The sequence below is a fragment of the Erythrolamprus reginae genome, chromosome 1 (assembly GCF_031021105.1).
Source record: "Erythrolamprus reginae isolate rEryReg1 chromosome 1, rEryReg1.hap1, whole genome shotgun sequence".
In the NCBI taxonomy this organism is placed as follows: Eukaryota; Metazoa; Chordata; class Lepidosauria; order Squamata; family Dipsadidae; genus Erythrolamprus; species Erythrolamprus reginae.
Window position 1 is genome coordinate 7,617,813 of NC_091950.1, and position 16,793 is coordinate 7,634,605.

Consider the following 16,793-nt stretch of genomic DNA (forward strand, 5'->3'; position numbering starts at 1 on the left):
TTTCCGATCACATTTGTAACCTGGAACCACTTGGCCTCGTGAGGAGAGCATGGTGAGGCTGTTTAAGGAAATCAATATCTCCTTCTGGTGATGGCCATAAATGTGGAAGCCAAGGGTGATATTGGGGAGCAGAATAAAATCCTTATTGACCTCGGAAACAGAAAACACCAATGCAAGGAACTGCTGGTAGTTACTGGAGATGATTCTGTAGTGAGAGAAACATTGGAGATAATTAAAGGAAAGCTTGTGCATGGCTATAAAATTTGCTTCACTGTTTGTGGGGACATTGGAGGGCAGAACCTCCAAATTTCATTGGGTTTGGTTTTTCCAAAGGATTTCTCTCTTGGAGTACTTCTTCAGGTGTGGTAAAGATTGCTGAGCACAGGACTACAGTAGGGGAGTTGCCTCACAGATTTGTTGAAGGCCAGTATATACAAGCAATGCTGATTCCAAACCTGAAAGGGATTTTTATACCTCCTGAACAGTTGAAGTTGAAGTTCAAGTTTATTGGATTTATATGCCGCCCCTCTCCAAAAACTCGGAGCGGCTAACAACAATCATAAACAATGTACAATAAAATCTAATACTAAAAGCAAATTTAAAACCCCTTAATATATAAAAACCAAACATAGAGTATTGAACTTTTATTTGAGTGTTTTTACCAACAAGATACAGTTCAGATTAAAATTATAATTTGACTTCTTCACTAGGAGAGCAGTTTCCCTTTTCATTTTCGTTATTTATCATAATAATATAGTTTCCTTTTCCTTTTCATTGTTTATCATAAGAACAATAAAAACAATGAGTTGGAGGTCTTCTAGTTCAACCCCCTGCTTAGGCAGGAAACCCTACAGATAAATGGTTATCCAACATCTTCTTTAAAAACCTCCAGTGTTGGAGCATTCACAATTTCTGGAGGCAAGCTGTTCCAGTAATTAATTGTTCTGTCAGGAAATTTCTCCTTAGTTGCTTATCTCCTTGATTAATTTTCACCCATTGCTTCTTGTTCTACCCTCAAGTGCTTTGTAGAATAGTTTGACTTCCTCTTCTTTGTGGCAACTCCCTGAGTTATTGGAACACTGCTATCATGTCTCCCCCAGTCCTTCTTTTCATTAAACTAGACATACCCATTTCCTGCAGTTCCTAAAACCATATGTTTTAGCCTACAGTCCACTAATCATTTTTGTTGCTCTTCTATGCACTCTTTCTAGAGTCTCAATATCCTTTTTACATCGTGGCGACCAAAACTGAATGAGTATTCCAAGTGTGGCCTTACCAAGGTATTAACCCTACATGTGACCTTGATTCTATCCCTCTGTTAATGCAGCCCAGGACTGTGTTGCCTTTTTTGGAAGCTGCTGCACACAGCTGGCTCTTATTTAAATGGTTGTCCACTAGGACTCCAAGATACCTCTCACATTTACTACTGCTGAGCAAGGTACCACATATACTCTACCTGTGCATTTTTATTTTCTTGCCTAAATGTAGAATCTTGCTTTTTTCATCACAGAATTTTATTTTGTTAGATCGCGCCCATTGTTCAAGTCTGTCAAGATCCTTCTGTATCTTGAGCATATCTTCAGGAGAGTTGGCTATTCCTGCCAGTTTGGTGTCATCTGCAAATTTGATGAGTTTCCCATCTATCCCCTTGTCCAAGTCATTGATGAAGATATTGAAGAGTAATGAGCCTAAAACAGAGTCTTGGGGTATTCCACTCATCCTTCCCTCCATGTAGATGCAGTTCCATTGAGCACTACATGTTCTGTACAGTTGACTAACCAGTTTTTAATCCATCTGGTGGTGTTGCTGTCTAACACAGATTTTTCTACTTCATCTAGTGGAAGGTCATGGTCTGCTTTTATTTATTTTGTGTTGCCCTTCCCCTTAGACACAGGATGGCTTACAACATGTTAGAATAGCACTTTTTAGCAGAGACAGCATATTGCCCCCACAATTTGGGTCCTTGTTTTACCCACCTCGGAAGGATGGAAGGCTGAACCAGTGATGAGATTTGAACCGCTGACCTACAGATCTACAATCAGCTTCAGTGGCCTGCAGTAGAACACTCTACCTGCTGCACCACTCCGGCTCTTTATCAAATGCCTTACTGAAATCCAAATAAATAATATAATTTATTAGCATAGCATTCCTCTGGTCCACTAATTTTGTCACTTTGTCGAAGAATGCAATAAAATTAGTTTGATATGATCTCTTTTTGATAAATCCATGTTGACTTTTGGTAATTACTTTGTTTGCTTCGAGGCGTTCATTGATTCATTGCTTGATTATCATTTCAGAATCTTCCTTGGTATTGAGGTCAGTACAGATAAGTCTGTACTTTCTATATTTTTCCCTTTTTTGAAGATGGGAACTACATCAGCTCTTTTCCAGTCCTCTGGAAGTTCTCCAGTGCTTCAGAATTTTTTTAAAATATAGTTCAGTGGTTCTGAGATCTTTTCTCATCATCTTCCTGATGAAGAGACTGAGGTTCCACTCTATTTGAAAAGCTTGCTATTTTATAGATAAAAGCACACAATATGCACTACACCAGGACAGTAAATACACTAGAAGAAATACAGTAGTACCTCGTGATACGAACCCCACGTCATATGAACTTTTCGAGATATGAACCCGGGGTTTGGAAATTTTTTGCCTCTTCTTACGAACATTTTTCGCCTTACGAACCCACCGCTGCCGGGATGCCCCAACTCCGGATGCTCTGCTGGGCACCGCCACCCGGATGTCACCTTCTGAAACAGCCGGGGCACTTCTCGGCGTTCTCCTGAATGCCGAACCTGGAAGTTTGGCAAAAGTTCGGGTTCAGGTTTGGGTTCAGGAGAACGCCAAGAAGCGGCGCCGCCCAGCTGCCACTTTCCCAAAAGAACCGTGGAGCTTTCAGCTGGTCTGGAGGCTCAAAAGGAGATGGGGAATCCCAATAGGGAATTCCAGGGTTGGAGCTTTGACATCCTTCCTGGCCGGCTGAAACGGCCCCGGTTGTTTCAGAAGGTGACAGCCAGGTGGCGGCGCTTCTCGGCATTCTCCCAAACCCGAACTTTTGCTGAACTTTTCAGGTTCAGGTTTGGGTTCGGGAGAATGCCAAGAAGCGCCCGGCTGTTTCAGAAGGGGACATCCGGGTAGCGGTGCCCAGCCGAGGGCCCATTTTTGCAATTTTGGGGGGGTGGGTGGGTTTGGGAGGGCTTGCACGCATTAATCGGTTTTCCATTGTTTCCTATGGGAAACATTGCTTTGTCTTATGAACTTTTCACCTTACAAATCTCCTCCCGGAACCAATTAAATTTGTAAGACAAGGTGTCACTGTATTCCTAAAGTGTCCCAGAATTTATAGCAAAGAGAACAATTATCTGCATGTTTCTTTTTCAGGTGAAACTTACACTTTCCATGGATGAAAATTCAGTGTATTAAAGACTGGGGCAATAGACTGTAAAACGACTGCCAAGGGCAAATTCCCACCAATAATGAGATCACCAGGCCTATAGTAGCTTCCATCTAACTGAATGTAATCCTTGAGCACACATATGGTTTGCAGCCTTTTTGCTGTAGTTGGAGCCAGGAGCCAGAACAGCAACAAAAGCATCAGCAGTAGCATGACTCCTGTCCGGTTATTCTTATCTCCTTCCATCCTAAAAGAAAAATCAAGGTTTATGCAGAATCTGATTTGAAGGTGAGACCACATTTGGAATACTGTGTTCAGTTCTGGAGACCTCACCTACAAAAAGATATTGACAAAACTGAACGGGTCCAAAGACGGGCTACAAGAATGGTGGAAGGTCTTAAGCATAAAACGTATCAGGAAAGACTTCATGAACTCAATCTGTATAGTCTGGAGGACAGAAGAAAAAGGGGGGACATGATCGAAACATTTAAATATGTTAAAGGGTTAAATAAGGTTCAGGAGGGAAGTGTTTTTAATAGGAAAGTGAACACAAGAACCAGGGGACACAATCTGAAGTTAGTTTGGGGAAAGATCAAAAGCAATGTGAGAAAATATTATTTCACTGAAAGAGTAGTAGATCCTTGGAACAAACTTCCAGCAGATGTGGTTGGAAAATCCACAGTAACTGAATTTAAACATGCCTGGGATAAACATATATCCATTGTAAGATAAAATACAGGAAATAGTATAAGGGCAGACTAGACGGACCATGAGGTCTTTTTCTGCTGTCAGTCTTCTATGTTTCTATGTTTCTAAGGTTGCTCCTGAAATCTCACTGGAACTTTAACAGATACACAGATACTATCTGTGTCACCAGGAGAAATTTATATTTTTTCCTCAAATGACTCCTCAAAGGACAAAATGGTAAATAATATAATGATGAAGCCATTAAAGCCAACCTCTTTAACACATTCTTCAGTTCTGTCTTTGTAAACAGCAATAGTTCATGTCCCATATTTCCTAGTCATACCACAAACAACTGCGACAACTGAAACACAAATCGATTTTATAGAAGATAATTTTGGAAAAGTATTATGCAACTTAAAACCATCTCTATCCATTGGACATGATAGTCTGTGTGCATATTTCTTTAAAAAGGTCTCCACAACCACAGCTGAAACCATAATTTTTGAAAAATATTTCATGACTAGCCTGTTACCCAGATTGTATTCATTAGCCACAATCATCCCTATTTTCAAAAAAGAGATTCAAATAATGTTGAAAATTACAGACCTATCCCAATGTTGGGAACCTGCAAAGTCATGGAATCAATCATAAATCAATCCATTACACTCCACTAAGAAACTAACAATATACTCTCTAACAAACAATTTGGTTTCAGAAAAAAAATATCCTGTAACCTGCAACTCCTACACTGCAAAAAAAAAAAGGACTACACAATTCTATCAAGATAAATCAATAGATACAATTTACATAGACTTTTCTAAGTATTTGATTCAGTAGTACACTACAAACTACTTCTGCAACTAAAATCTTATGGCATCTCTGGTCCCCTTCATGATTGGATAACTGTGTTCTAATCAAACAGACACCAAATAGTTAAAATAGGGCGTGCTCTATCAAACTCTGCACCTGTCAACAGTGGTGTCCTTCAAGGCAGCATTCTAGGATCAACACTATTCATTCTTTACATAAATGACCTTTGTGATTATATTATAAGCAACTGTGTTCTTTTTGCTGATGATGTTAAACTGTCCAATATTGCTATCTTTCAAAAAGATCTTGACCATAGTCAAAAACAACAATGACAAAAAAAAAACCACACACACACAGCAAAATAACACCCCATTCCTAAGAGGTCTTTAATGGCCATGCATAAGTGCACCATTGTGTTTTTATTTATGTTCAAAGCAATACCTGCTACATGTTTTGACAAAATAAATAAATATATACAGTAAAATAAATAATAACTAAATAACTAAATAACTAAATAACTAAATAACTAAATAACTAAATAACTAAATAACTAAATAACTAAATAACTAAATAACTAAATAACTAAATAACTAAATAACTAAATAACTAAATAACTAAATAGATAAATAGATAAATAGATAAATAGATAAATAAAATATATCAACAATGCTTCCTCTTACCTTTGTTTGGGCTGTATCAAAAAAGGAAACAAAGTTTTTTCCAAGACAGGAGTGAGCTAAGGTGACACATTCTGCCACCCCCCTCCCGAAGCTGGTGAACTCAGAGATATTTTTTAAAGCACGTTTTATCCTGGAAGATTTTTGTGTCTAGAAATCCACTGGGGATACACTAAGAATGACTGTTCTTCTAATAATTGCAGGGAACAGTCAATGTCCTTTCCTCTTAGCAACAGCCTCTCTTCATACAGCAGAATGGAAAACATGTTGTGCCTCTTCTTGTAATTCACAGAGCAGATGGAGCTATGATGAAAGATTTATAGTTAACCTACATGAAAGTCACCCTGCACAACAGATGGATCTTGGTTTATGCCTTAGTTTGGTCAGATGATATGAGTGCTACTTAGATATAGTGGCACAGGGCAGAAATGAAATTTGAGGAAGCATCTCAATATCTTAACTGCAATTTTTTTGCAATTATTGCAAATTTCTGTTGTTCTAGCCTGAGGGTAGCGATTGTCTTCCGGGTGTCTCTTTTGGTCTTTTGGGGTGCTGCTCCCCAAATTACCAGGTCTGAAATTCTTTTCTTGAAGATTAATTCACAGGACCAGTTGGGATTGTTACTACTGTACCAGCCTTCCTGCTGCATGACAACCACTGGAGGACATTTCACAGTTGACTTTATTTATTTATTTATTTATTTATTTATTTATTTATTTATTTATTTATTTATTTATTTATTTGTTTGTTTGTTTGTTTGTTTGTTTGTTTGTTTGTTTGTTTGTTTGTTTGTTTATTTATTTATTTGTTTGTTTGTTTGTCATACAAATATAGTATTGTGGGAGGAAACAACAGAGTCCGGTAGTAAATTCCAGGCATTGACCATTCTATTGCTGAAATCGTATTTTCTGCAGGCTAGTTTGGAGTGATTTACATTTAGTTTGTATCTATTGCATGCTCTTGTGTTGTTGTTGTTGTTGTTGTTTATAGGTGAAGTTGTCGCTAACAGGGAGTGCATTGTGATGCATGATTTTATGAACAACAGTTAAATCAGTTCGGAAGCAGCGTAGCTGTAAATTTTCTAAATGTAGTGGAGTTTCCCAAACTTATGGTCTTGAGAGAGGTCCATTTGCCATTTAAGGGGCAGGCCTTAGAGGCATTTCAACATGGCCACCAACCTTTTTTGGCTCAACTCAAAACAGATCATTTATAACCTCATCTGAGGAGGAATTGTCCTTGTCCCCTTTGTCCTAGCCAGATCATGGCCTGATGACTTTGAGATTATTTGATGCTTCCCCTCTCTGCAGGGAAGCCAGATCTATTTGATCAGTTCACTATTTGTGACTGATGGGATTCCGAATGTAAATCCCAGAGCCTGGGATTATACCTCAGGCTCTCCTGCATGGTCCTTCTGAGGCCTTGGCCATTTCGTGGAATAGGAAAGTGACTGAGGCCTTAGATAGGATCATGCAACCTCTCTTGGTCCATGGTTCCTCATATGCCCCATGATTCAGTTGAGGGAACTGAAAAGGAACATGGGACATCTGGAGGTGGGCATGGCTGGGTGGTTGCAGTTGTCTATATAGGGGTCACCAGGGTGGATGTGGTCAGGGTGGGCATGGCCAACTCTATGTCCCTCATGGCAAGGATGGGTGCCAGACCAGAGTGGATGCCCTGATCCACTAGAGGAGCCTCACTGATCCAATCAGGCCAGGTGGACAGGCCCTGGGCAGCAGGCACCTGACCCTTGAACTCCCAGTGGATCAGAACTGCACGGCCAAGCCCCATTTCAATTTAATTCAATTCAATTTATTAGATTTGTATGCCGCCCCTCTCCATAGACTCCTTAGATTTTATTTATTTATTTATTTATTCAATTTTTTTTTTATGCCGCCCTTCTCCTTAGACTCAGGGCAGCTTACAACATATTAGCAATAGCACTTTTTTAACAGAGCTAGGCTATTGCCCCCACAATCCGGGTCCTCATTTTACCCACCTCGGAAGGATGGAAGGCTGAGTCAACCTTGAGCCGGTGATGAGATTTGAACCACTGACCTTCAGATCTACAAGTCAGCTTCAGTGGTTGCAGTACAGCACTCTACCTGCTGTGCCACCCCAGCTCATTTCTTTGAGGGGAAGCCTGGGCGTGCTTGTCTCCTGATCCAGGCTGCTGCTGCTGTGCTCACTGTTCTTGCCTAAGTGGGGCTTCCTGGGATGCTTGGGGGCTGAGGGGCAGGGGGCTCATGACTCCCAAAGACAAATTCCCACCAATAATGAGATCACCAGGCCTATAGTAGCTTCCATCTAACTGGATGTAATCCTTGAGCACACATATGGTTTGCAGCCTTTTTGCTGTAGTTGGAGCCAAGAGCCAGAAGAGCAGGAAAAGCATCAGCAGTAGCATGACTCCTGTCCGCTGCTTCTGGTGTCACTGCTTGAAGTTAAGGCATCTGAATTCATACAATGTGCTCTACATAGGTACTACCGTTGAAGAGCATTTGGAAGCTATGGCTGGTGCTGAATGCAGCACGGTGGACTGCTTGTTTGTTTGTTTGTTTGTTTGCTTGCTTGCTTGCTTGCTTGCTTGCTTGCTTGCTTGCTTGCTTGCTTGCTTGCTTGCTTGCTTGCTTGCTTGCTTGCTTGCTTACTGTTATGTCGAGTTGTCTGGTAGAATCCTCCCGAAAATGCACAGATACAATTTCACACACACACACGTTTGAAAATTCAAAACAATGTTCTTTATACCGAAAATGCAAATAAACGAAGCCCTCTTTTTGTATAGCAAAGAGCACTCGTCTCCAAACAAACTGGTAATTTGTACAAGTCCCTTATCAGTTCTGTGATACTTAGCTTGCAGCTGTAAGGCAATTCACAGCCCTTCTTCTTTCACAAAGTGAAACACACTTTGCTCTGCTTTAGTTTCAAAGCGGGGAAAAATCAGCACACAAAGGTCAAAGTCAGCAAAGCAGGCACGAAACAATGATCAGATAATCCTCCACAATGGCCAAACCCACAGGCTGCTATTTATAGTAGCCTCACTAATTACCACAGCCCTACCCAACCACAGGTGGCCTCATTTTCTTTGATAATAATCTCTCAGTTGTTGTTGCCTATGCATCGCTCTCTGCATGCATGGCTGTATCATTAACTCTTGTTTTGAATCCAAGGAGAAGCTAGATAATTGATCTCCTTCTGAGCTGTCTGCCACACTCTCCTCTTCCCTGTCACTCATGTCTTCTTGGTCAGAGGAGCAGATTCCACTGGGGGCAAAACAGGCCTGCAGCATGTGGATGTCTCCCCCACATCCACAGTCCTTGGGGCAGGACCACAACACATAGGTACTACCTTTGAAGAGCATTTGGAAGCTACAGCTGGTGCTGAATGCAGCACGTTGGATTGTTTGTTTGTTTGTTTGTTTGTTTGTTTGTTTGCTTGCTTGCTTGCTTGCTTGCTTGCTTCCTTCCTTCCTTGCTTCCTTCCTTGCTTGCTTGCTTGCTTGCTTGCTTGCTTGGATTTTTATGCCGCCCTTATTCAGCGATTCTACCTCTAGTTCTCCAGAGACTATCTACCGCTAGCATGGCCCATGTAAATGTTTTATAAGTTGCATTGGCTGCTGCTTTGCATCCATGTCCAACTCCATGAGTGATGAGATTGTGAGTGATGATACAATGAATGATTGGATTGGATGAATGTGTATGACTGTATATGGGGTATTCATTCATTCATTCATTCATTCATTCATTCATTCATTCATTCATTCATTCATTCATTTAGACTTCTATGCTGCCCTATTAACACTTTTTAGTAATTTGTATAATTCTTCTAAAGTAATTTAGATTTCTTTATATATTGTTGAAGTTATAATGTTGTACGCCGCCCTGAGTCGCCTCAAGAAGGGCGGCATAGAAATCTAATAAATAAATAAACTCAAGGTTTGGGTGATCTCATTGAAAGTCCTCCATGGCACTGGTCCATTAGAGCTAAGTTACAAGATTGTGTTCACCTCTTGGGCATGGTGTTCATCCCTGTTTTTTTAGTCAAGGGAACTAGTATTGTCTGAAAACAATTTTCATGGTGATGTGGCCATTATGACTAGACTCCAAAAGTGCATAGATAGTAGTCTTCCAATATTTGAGGGTGTCACAGAGAAGAGGGGATCAGTCTTTCACCGCTTGCAAGAATGATAAAAAGCAATAGCTGGAAACTTATCAAAATGAGACCAAACCTAGAATGGGATAATTTATGCATAAGATTGTGCATAATGATTAACGCATAAGAAATAGATGATGGATTCATACATATTCATAATTAACAGTCTATCAATTATTTTCCCACTAATCTAAGATTACTATTGTCAACAAAGAAGCATTCTCTAAATCAAAGAACATACTGTATCAGTTGCATTACTTTACATTGCCATAGACATTTTGTTAAAGCTTATTAAAAATCATAGAATTCAAGTTTGCTATTTTATGGGTCAATAAGCACACACTCCTTCTATGTTTTTTTCTCTCTCACAGGACAGATCATTAGAAGGAAAGGGAGATGTTACCAAAAATACATGAATACTTGTAGGGAACTCCATGAAGCCTCAGACATCTAAGGAAACATCCATATATGCTTTAAAAAATCTGATATTGAACCAAACCCTTTAAAACATTATATTAAAAAATAGCTAAATTATGAAGATTAAAATGAGAAAATTTCATCCTTGAAATAATTAACAGATTTTTAAAAAGTAGCATTCCATCCTCACATGGACAACACAAGGATACTTTGAAGACACAAGAAACAAAAAACTGATTGTTGCTTAAAGCAATTATGTTGTAACGGGTAGCAGCACTTAGAAACATAGAAGACTGATGGCAGAAAAAGACCTCATGGTCCATCTAGTCTGCCCTTATACTATTTCCTGTATTTTATCTTACAATCGATATATGTTTATCCCAGGCATGTTTAAATTCAGTTACTGTGGATTTACCAACCACGTCTGCTGGAAGTTTGTTCCAAGGATCTACTACTCTTTAAGTGAAATAATATTTTCTCACGTTGCTTTTGATCTTTCCCCCAATTAACTTCAGATTGTGTCCCCTTGTTCTTGTGATCAGTAATTGTTTTATTTCTCCTACATATCATCATTTTTTCTGAAATCACCTTCTAAAAATGCTTCAAAGACAAATATAAATTAGAGCAATCTTTGCATTTGTTAGATATTCTTCTTTCTTACTATATTTTCTCGACAATTCAGATTGGGCCTCAGTAGGATAATGTAGCATTTGGGGGAAAAGATACAAGCCAAGAGAGCAGCTCCAGAGGCCAAGATAGAGAATATCTCTACGGCCACCATGGTCTTCCCTTTGGTGCTCAGGTAGGTTGGGAGGAAAGTGATCCAAACACTGCAAAAGACCAGCATGCTAAAAGTAATGAACTTGGCTTCATTAAAGCTGTCAGGCAATTTCCTAGCCATAAAAGCCACTGTGAAACTGACAAGGGCCAAAAAACCCAGGTAGGTGAGGACAGCAAAAAACATGAAAACTGAGCTTTCCTTACATTCCAAGATGGCCTCTCCTACCAAGGAATGGAAGTCCACGTTAGGAAATGGGGGAGAGGTTCCCAGCCAGGTGGCACAAAGGACTGCTTGGACCAGAGGACAGACTATGACAATGGATTTGGTCAGTGGTTTTCCTAAAAGTTTCCTTGTCCTGTTCCCTGGCTTGGTGGCCATGAAAGCCAGAACCACCATGACAGTTTTGGCCAGGACAGAGGAAATTGCAAGGGAAAAAAGAATGGCAAAGGCAGTTTGTTGGAAGAGACAGGTGAGCTTCCCTGGTCGACCAATGAAAAGAAAGGAACAGAGGAAGCAGAGCAAGAGAGAGACCAGAAGGATATAGCTGAGATGTCGGTTGTTGGCTTTGACAATTGGTGTGTCGTGATGTTTATAGAAAATCCCTAGGACTGCAGATGTCATCCCAGAGAACAAAAGAGCTAGAAAAACTAAAATGTATCCCAAGGTCTCTTGATAGGCAAGGAAGTGAACCTTCTTGGCAATGCATTGGTCTTTGTCCTTATTTGGATATTCCTCTTCTGGGCAGGATTCACAGTGAACTGCATCTGAAATCGAAGCATCATTGTCTAAGGATTTCAGGATGCCTACCATGAAAGTTATCCCTCCCGCAGGGGTAATATGACTGTTCCCTTTTTCTTGCAGCCAAATGACAAACTGGGGGATGAACGGACCCACTGTACAATTTATGGGACATCAAATATGGCAAATCATTATTCATTCATGATGATCCTGGCGAGAGCCAAAGACCAGGATTTGTTCAGTTCCAGCTGTCCACTCACTGGGCACTTCCATGACTACTACAGCTTTCAGTTTGAGATTGCCACCTTGTTTCCACCACCATCAACCTGGTGGTGGAAATGAGGTGATAGATCTGTTGGGCATGAATTTTAATTTAATAAAAATTAAAGCTTGAACCACACACACCGTTTCTTCAGGAAAAGATTGGAAGTTGGTTTTCCCAATTGGATGTTATAGTAGAAGAGCAAACATAATTGTTTTATTTTTTTTTAGTATTGGATTATTGTTATACGCTGTCTTATTATTGCTGTTAGCTGCCCCGAGTCTCCGGAGAGGGGCGGCATATAAATGAATGAATGAATGAATGAATGAATGAATAAATAAACAAGTAAATAAGTAAATAAGTAAATAAATAAGTAAATAAGTAAATGAGTAAATGAGTGAATAAATGAGTAAATGAGTAAATGAGTAAATGAATAAATGAATAAATAAATAAGTTGGCAAATTCATAAACTGAGCCTTGAAACTGTCCTGCATGAAATTTCTGAGTCATAAATTAAAAGATTCTGCTGAAATTTATAAGTTCTTGTCAATCTGCATAAAAAATGACAACAGTAAAAAATAATGACCTCCCGAATGGCTTCATTGATTCTGAAATATCTATGTTTGAAATATGTACTACCTTTCTGGTTAGAAATGGTCCCTTCTGGACAAGCATCACATTGGTAGCAGCAAACCTGCTTGCCCTCTGGAACTCTTCTCCTCTCTCCTGCATGGCACCTCTTCAGGCTGCACTTTGCAAATGGAATGGTCTAAAATAGAAAAGAGAAATACTTGAGATGACCTAATCAGTGAACATGCATTGTTTATTCATTTCCACATTTTGATTTCCATTCCATATTCCTGTTCCCATTTCTACGTTCAGAATGTTTTCAGAAGAAATGGTTCACCAAGGTCTACCCAAAATCAGGAAAAATGTCTTGGGGGATTCAGGCCCATGGTACTCCAGATCAAATAAGGGATGATGGAGATTGGAAAGACTTTTACTTGAAAAGCAGATTTTTCACCAAATGACTGCTATATTTTCTGACTCAACTGACTATTTTTCAACTTATAAAAATGTTCTTTTTTGGTTCTATTTTTATTTTACTTTAAAAAGTCAAATTACAACTCTCCATTAAAACAACAACAACAACTAAAGTATTCAGAAGAACAAGATAAACCAAAGAGGGAAAAAACAGATAAAGTCCAGCAGGGGGTTGAAATAAATCAGCATTCGACCATCTAGTCAATGATTAAAGATTAAAAAGTAAAGTGAAACAAAATAATCAAAAGTGAAATTAAAGTCCAGGCATGCTTTAAAAAATGAACTGCTGAGATGAAGATGGATGACTAGTAACTTTCTGACCAGAAACTAAAGTCTTTTAAGTTCCCCTTCCCAGATGGGTCCGTGACTGTCCAAAAGCTGTCCAACCTAGAAAGATATTCTGGATCCCCAGGGCAGAATGAATCTTTCACTGAACCTACCACATTTACTTGCAACTCACTTTTGTGGCCCAGGTAATTGCATCAGAATTAATGATGAAATCCTGGCCTGGATGAGTCCTTGGATTTATTTTCCCAACTTTGATTGGGGTAAAAGATTGGTTGGGGTAGAAAATCCAATTGAGAAGATCATAATGAGCAGATCTCAGTCCATTTTCTAAGAAGGAAACTTTCTCTCCAGCACTGTTGTTAAACTGGACATTCCTCAGATAGGCAAGAATCTAGAAAAAGAGAGACCTTCAGAATTGGAAGTAATTGGCCACCTTGAGAAGGTACATTTATGTCTGAGAAGCTAGAGTAGTTCCGTTGGCTGAAATCTGAAGAGTAAAGAGTAACACCAAATATTTACTCTCTGCAAAGAATGTTTTTCAAGCCCTAAGTCTTTGCAGAGTTTTTTCCCATTGTTCTAACTTGCTCCAAATGTTTTTTTCCAGCCCTAACCAGGTGCTAACAATGTTCCCAGCTCTTACCTACTTGCAAGCTCTTTTATTGTTACTTTCTGTGAATAATGTTTTCCAAGCCTTAAGTCTTTGCAGGGTTTTTTTCCATTGTTCTATTTGCTCCGAATGTTTCTTTCCAGTTGCTCCTAGCTCTTACTGGTTTGCAAGCTCTTTCATTGTCACTCTCGCCAAATATTTTTTTTTAAAGCCCGAACCAGGGGATAAAATTATATGCTGGCTAAGGATGCTAGCCAGTTGAATACCTAGTAAGCAGGTTCTTTTCCCTATTTTCCTCTCCAAAAACTAAGGTGAATCTTATACTTTGCTGCGTCTTATACTCTGAAAAATATCGTAGTTCGGAGAACTGGTAAATACTATCTCTGACTGCCCCACCTTCATTTATTCTCCACCTCCCAAGTCCCAACTGAGCAGGAGGAAATGGGGATTTTGTAGTAACCTTCTCCTGGAGTGGGGAAGGAATGGAGATTTTGCAGTATTTTTCCACTGCCATGTCCTCCAAGCCATACCATGCCATGCTCACAGAACCAGTAGTATTTTTTTTTAATCCCATCATTGTTCTGCATGCCAGGATTGACAAAGTCTTACTATATTCATGCAAAGACCTGGGCAATTCCAGATATTGAAAACTAAGCAAATGAGAGTGGGGTGATGTAGGATAAGTCATAGAAATATACATCAAAATTAAAATGAATCGAATGTGTTTTTACAAGTTGGATTCAGGGCCATATACTGAGGAAAACTGAGGTTGTTCTAAAAATAGGCCAAACTAGATCTTCTACTGACTTTTGAAGCTTCTTTCTCAAACACAAGCTTATTGTTGTTTTGGTCTCAGTTGACATGTATTTCCTGTCATGGTTAACTCCTGAATCTCCGGCAACTACTGTAGACTTTTGAGGACTTTATAAAGATCTTCCTTCCATGAATCTTATGGGTAGCTCATTTGATTTAAAGTGGAACCTCGTGATACGAACCCCTCGTGATACGAACCCCTCGTGATACAAACCCCTCGTGATACGAACCTGGGGTTCGGAAATTTTTTGTCTCTTCTTACAAACTTTTTTCGGCTTACGAACCCACCGCAGATCGCAAAATGGTGCTCCGCTGGGCGCCACCGCCCGGCTGTCATCTTCTGAAATAGCCGGGGGGCCGTCTCCCAAATGCCGAACCCGGAGGTTTGGGTTTGGGTTCGGGTTCCGGAGGCTGCCGAGAAGCGCCCAGCTGTTTCAGAAGGTTACAGCCAGGTGGCGCTGCCCAGCAGAGCGCTGTTTTTGCAATCAGCGGCAGCGTTTTCGGCCGATCTGGAGGCTGGAAAGGAGGTGGGGAATCCCAGTAGGGAATTCCATGGGCGGAGCTTTGACATCACAAAGACGTCCTTCCTGGAGGCCCAAACCTGAATTTCTGGGTTCAGCATTCGAGAGAACGCTGAGAAGCCCCCCGGCTGTTTCAGAAGGTGACAGCCGGGCGGCGGCACCCAGCAGAGTGCCATTTTGCGATTTCCCCCCCCTTTGCACGCATTAATCACTTTTACATTGTTTCCTATGTTTCGTCTTATGAACTTTTCGCCTTACGAACCTACTTCCGGAACCAATTAAGTTCGTAAGACGAGGTATTACTGTACTTCTGTTTCTCCCATCTCTAACCTCCTTCAACAAAAAATTATTCGTAAGTCATATTTTTCTGATAATTGTTTTTAATATGTTTTGAAGATGCATTGATATGGTAGCATGTAGATATTTAATCAGTAATTGAAGGAAGTTTGTACCTTTATGACTTCTATTGGCCTTATGGACAGTGATTTGGCTTATTTCTCTTTGTACCCATTTACCAACATTTAACATAATATTATATTTAATTCATTTTTAAAAAATGGCTACATTAATATTTTTTGAGATGTATTGACTAGGTAGCATGCAGACATTTAATCAGTAATTGGAGAAATGTATATATGGAACTTCCTCTCTAAGGATCTGTGGACTGAGTAAAAAGTTTCAGAAATTACCTGCCATGACTGGACATTTGAGATCCTCTTTCCAAGTCTCACCATTGTTGGTCGAATTCCAGATCTATACATTGCATGTAAAGCATGTGCCAGAGCAAAAATGGCATTGTAGATACTGTAACTGTCACCTGTCATCCTTGTTTCAAAAGTGTGATTGGGCAAATTTTGCAGATTCTCCTTCCCTGTACATTGTTTTTCCCCCTTTGGAGGGATCTTACCTGGTTTGTAGATTTTGCAATGAAAGACTATTTCCCACCATGGAGGAAGAATGATATCTCCTTGTGGATTCAAAGGGTCTAAAGACAGGAGGAAATGGCTGAATTCTGAGACATCCCTGGTGTGGTCCCTAAAATGCAAAGCCCCATGGAAAAGCTTTATATATTTCAGTTTGGATCGAGACCCCACCAGACTAAGTTTCCAATGAGAAGTTAAGATCCAGACTTTCTGAAATGATTTCTTCTTCAATTTTTCATGAATAGACACAGCCGCCTGTACAGAACTAGTACTACTATAGTCTCCGAACAGAATGATCACTTCAATTTCAGACCATCTTTGGAAAATATGAACTATTTTCGATCCTGAAATAGTAATAGTATCTATATTCAACAGTCTAGTGAAGGCCAAGCAAATCTCTTTCTCCTTGAGCATTGGCATCAGAGTTGAAATGAAACATTCTCCATTGTCATTTTGGGGGGCCAAAAGCCCAACCCAGTTCCACTGGAAATAAAGAAGCAACTGGACTAAACCCACATACTGAGGAGATTCCTTGGGATTAATCCGGAAGAAGGAAGGATAAACTCTTCTCTCTCCCTGGGAGCACTCAAAGCTAACACCAAGCTGGAAAAAGTGATTTTTTTTCTATAAAATGCAGAATAAAGATTTGTGTGGTTGATTGCCCCATCAGTCAGGCTTTAGG

The 16,793-nt window shown here is 39.9% G+C and overlaps 1 protein-coding gene across 1 annotated transcript; it reads right to left on the reverse strand.

Moving 5' to 3' along the window:
- Positions 1-9,733: 9,733 nt before the first annotated feature.
- Positions 9,734-16,531, reverse strand: LOC139156684 (vomeronasal type-2 receptor 116-like). The gene is made up of 5 exons (XM_070732636.1): positions 15,878-16,531; positions 13,420-13,638; positions 12,555-12,684; positions 10,796-11,679; positions 9,734-9,793 (listed from the first exon to the last, which is right to left on the reverse strand). The coding sequence occupies exons 1-5, from the start codon at positions 16,529-16,531 to the stop codon at positions 9,734-9,736; spliced, it is 1,947 nt and encodes a 648-aa protein (XP_070588737.1).
- Positions 16,532-16,793: the final 262 nt, after the last annotated feature.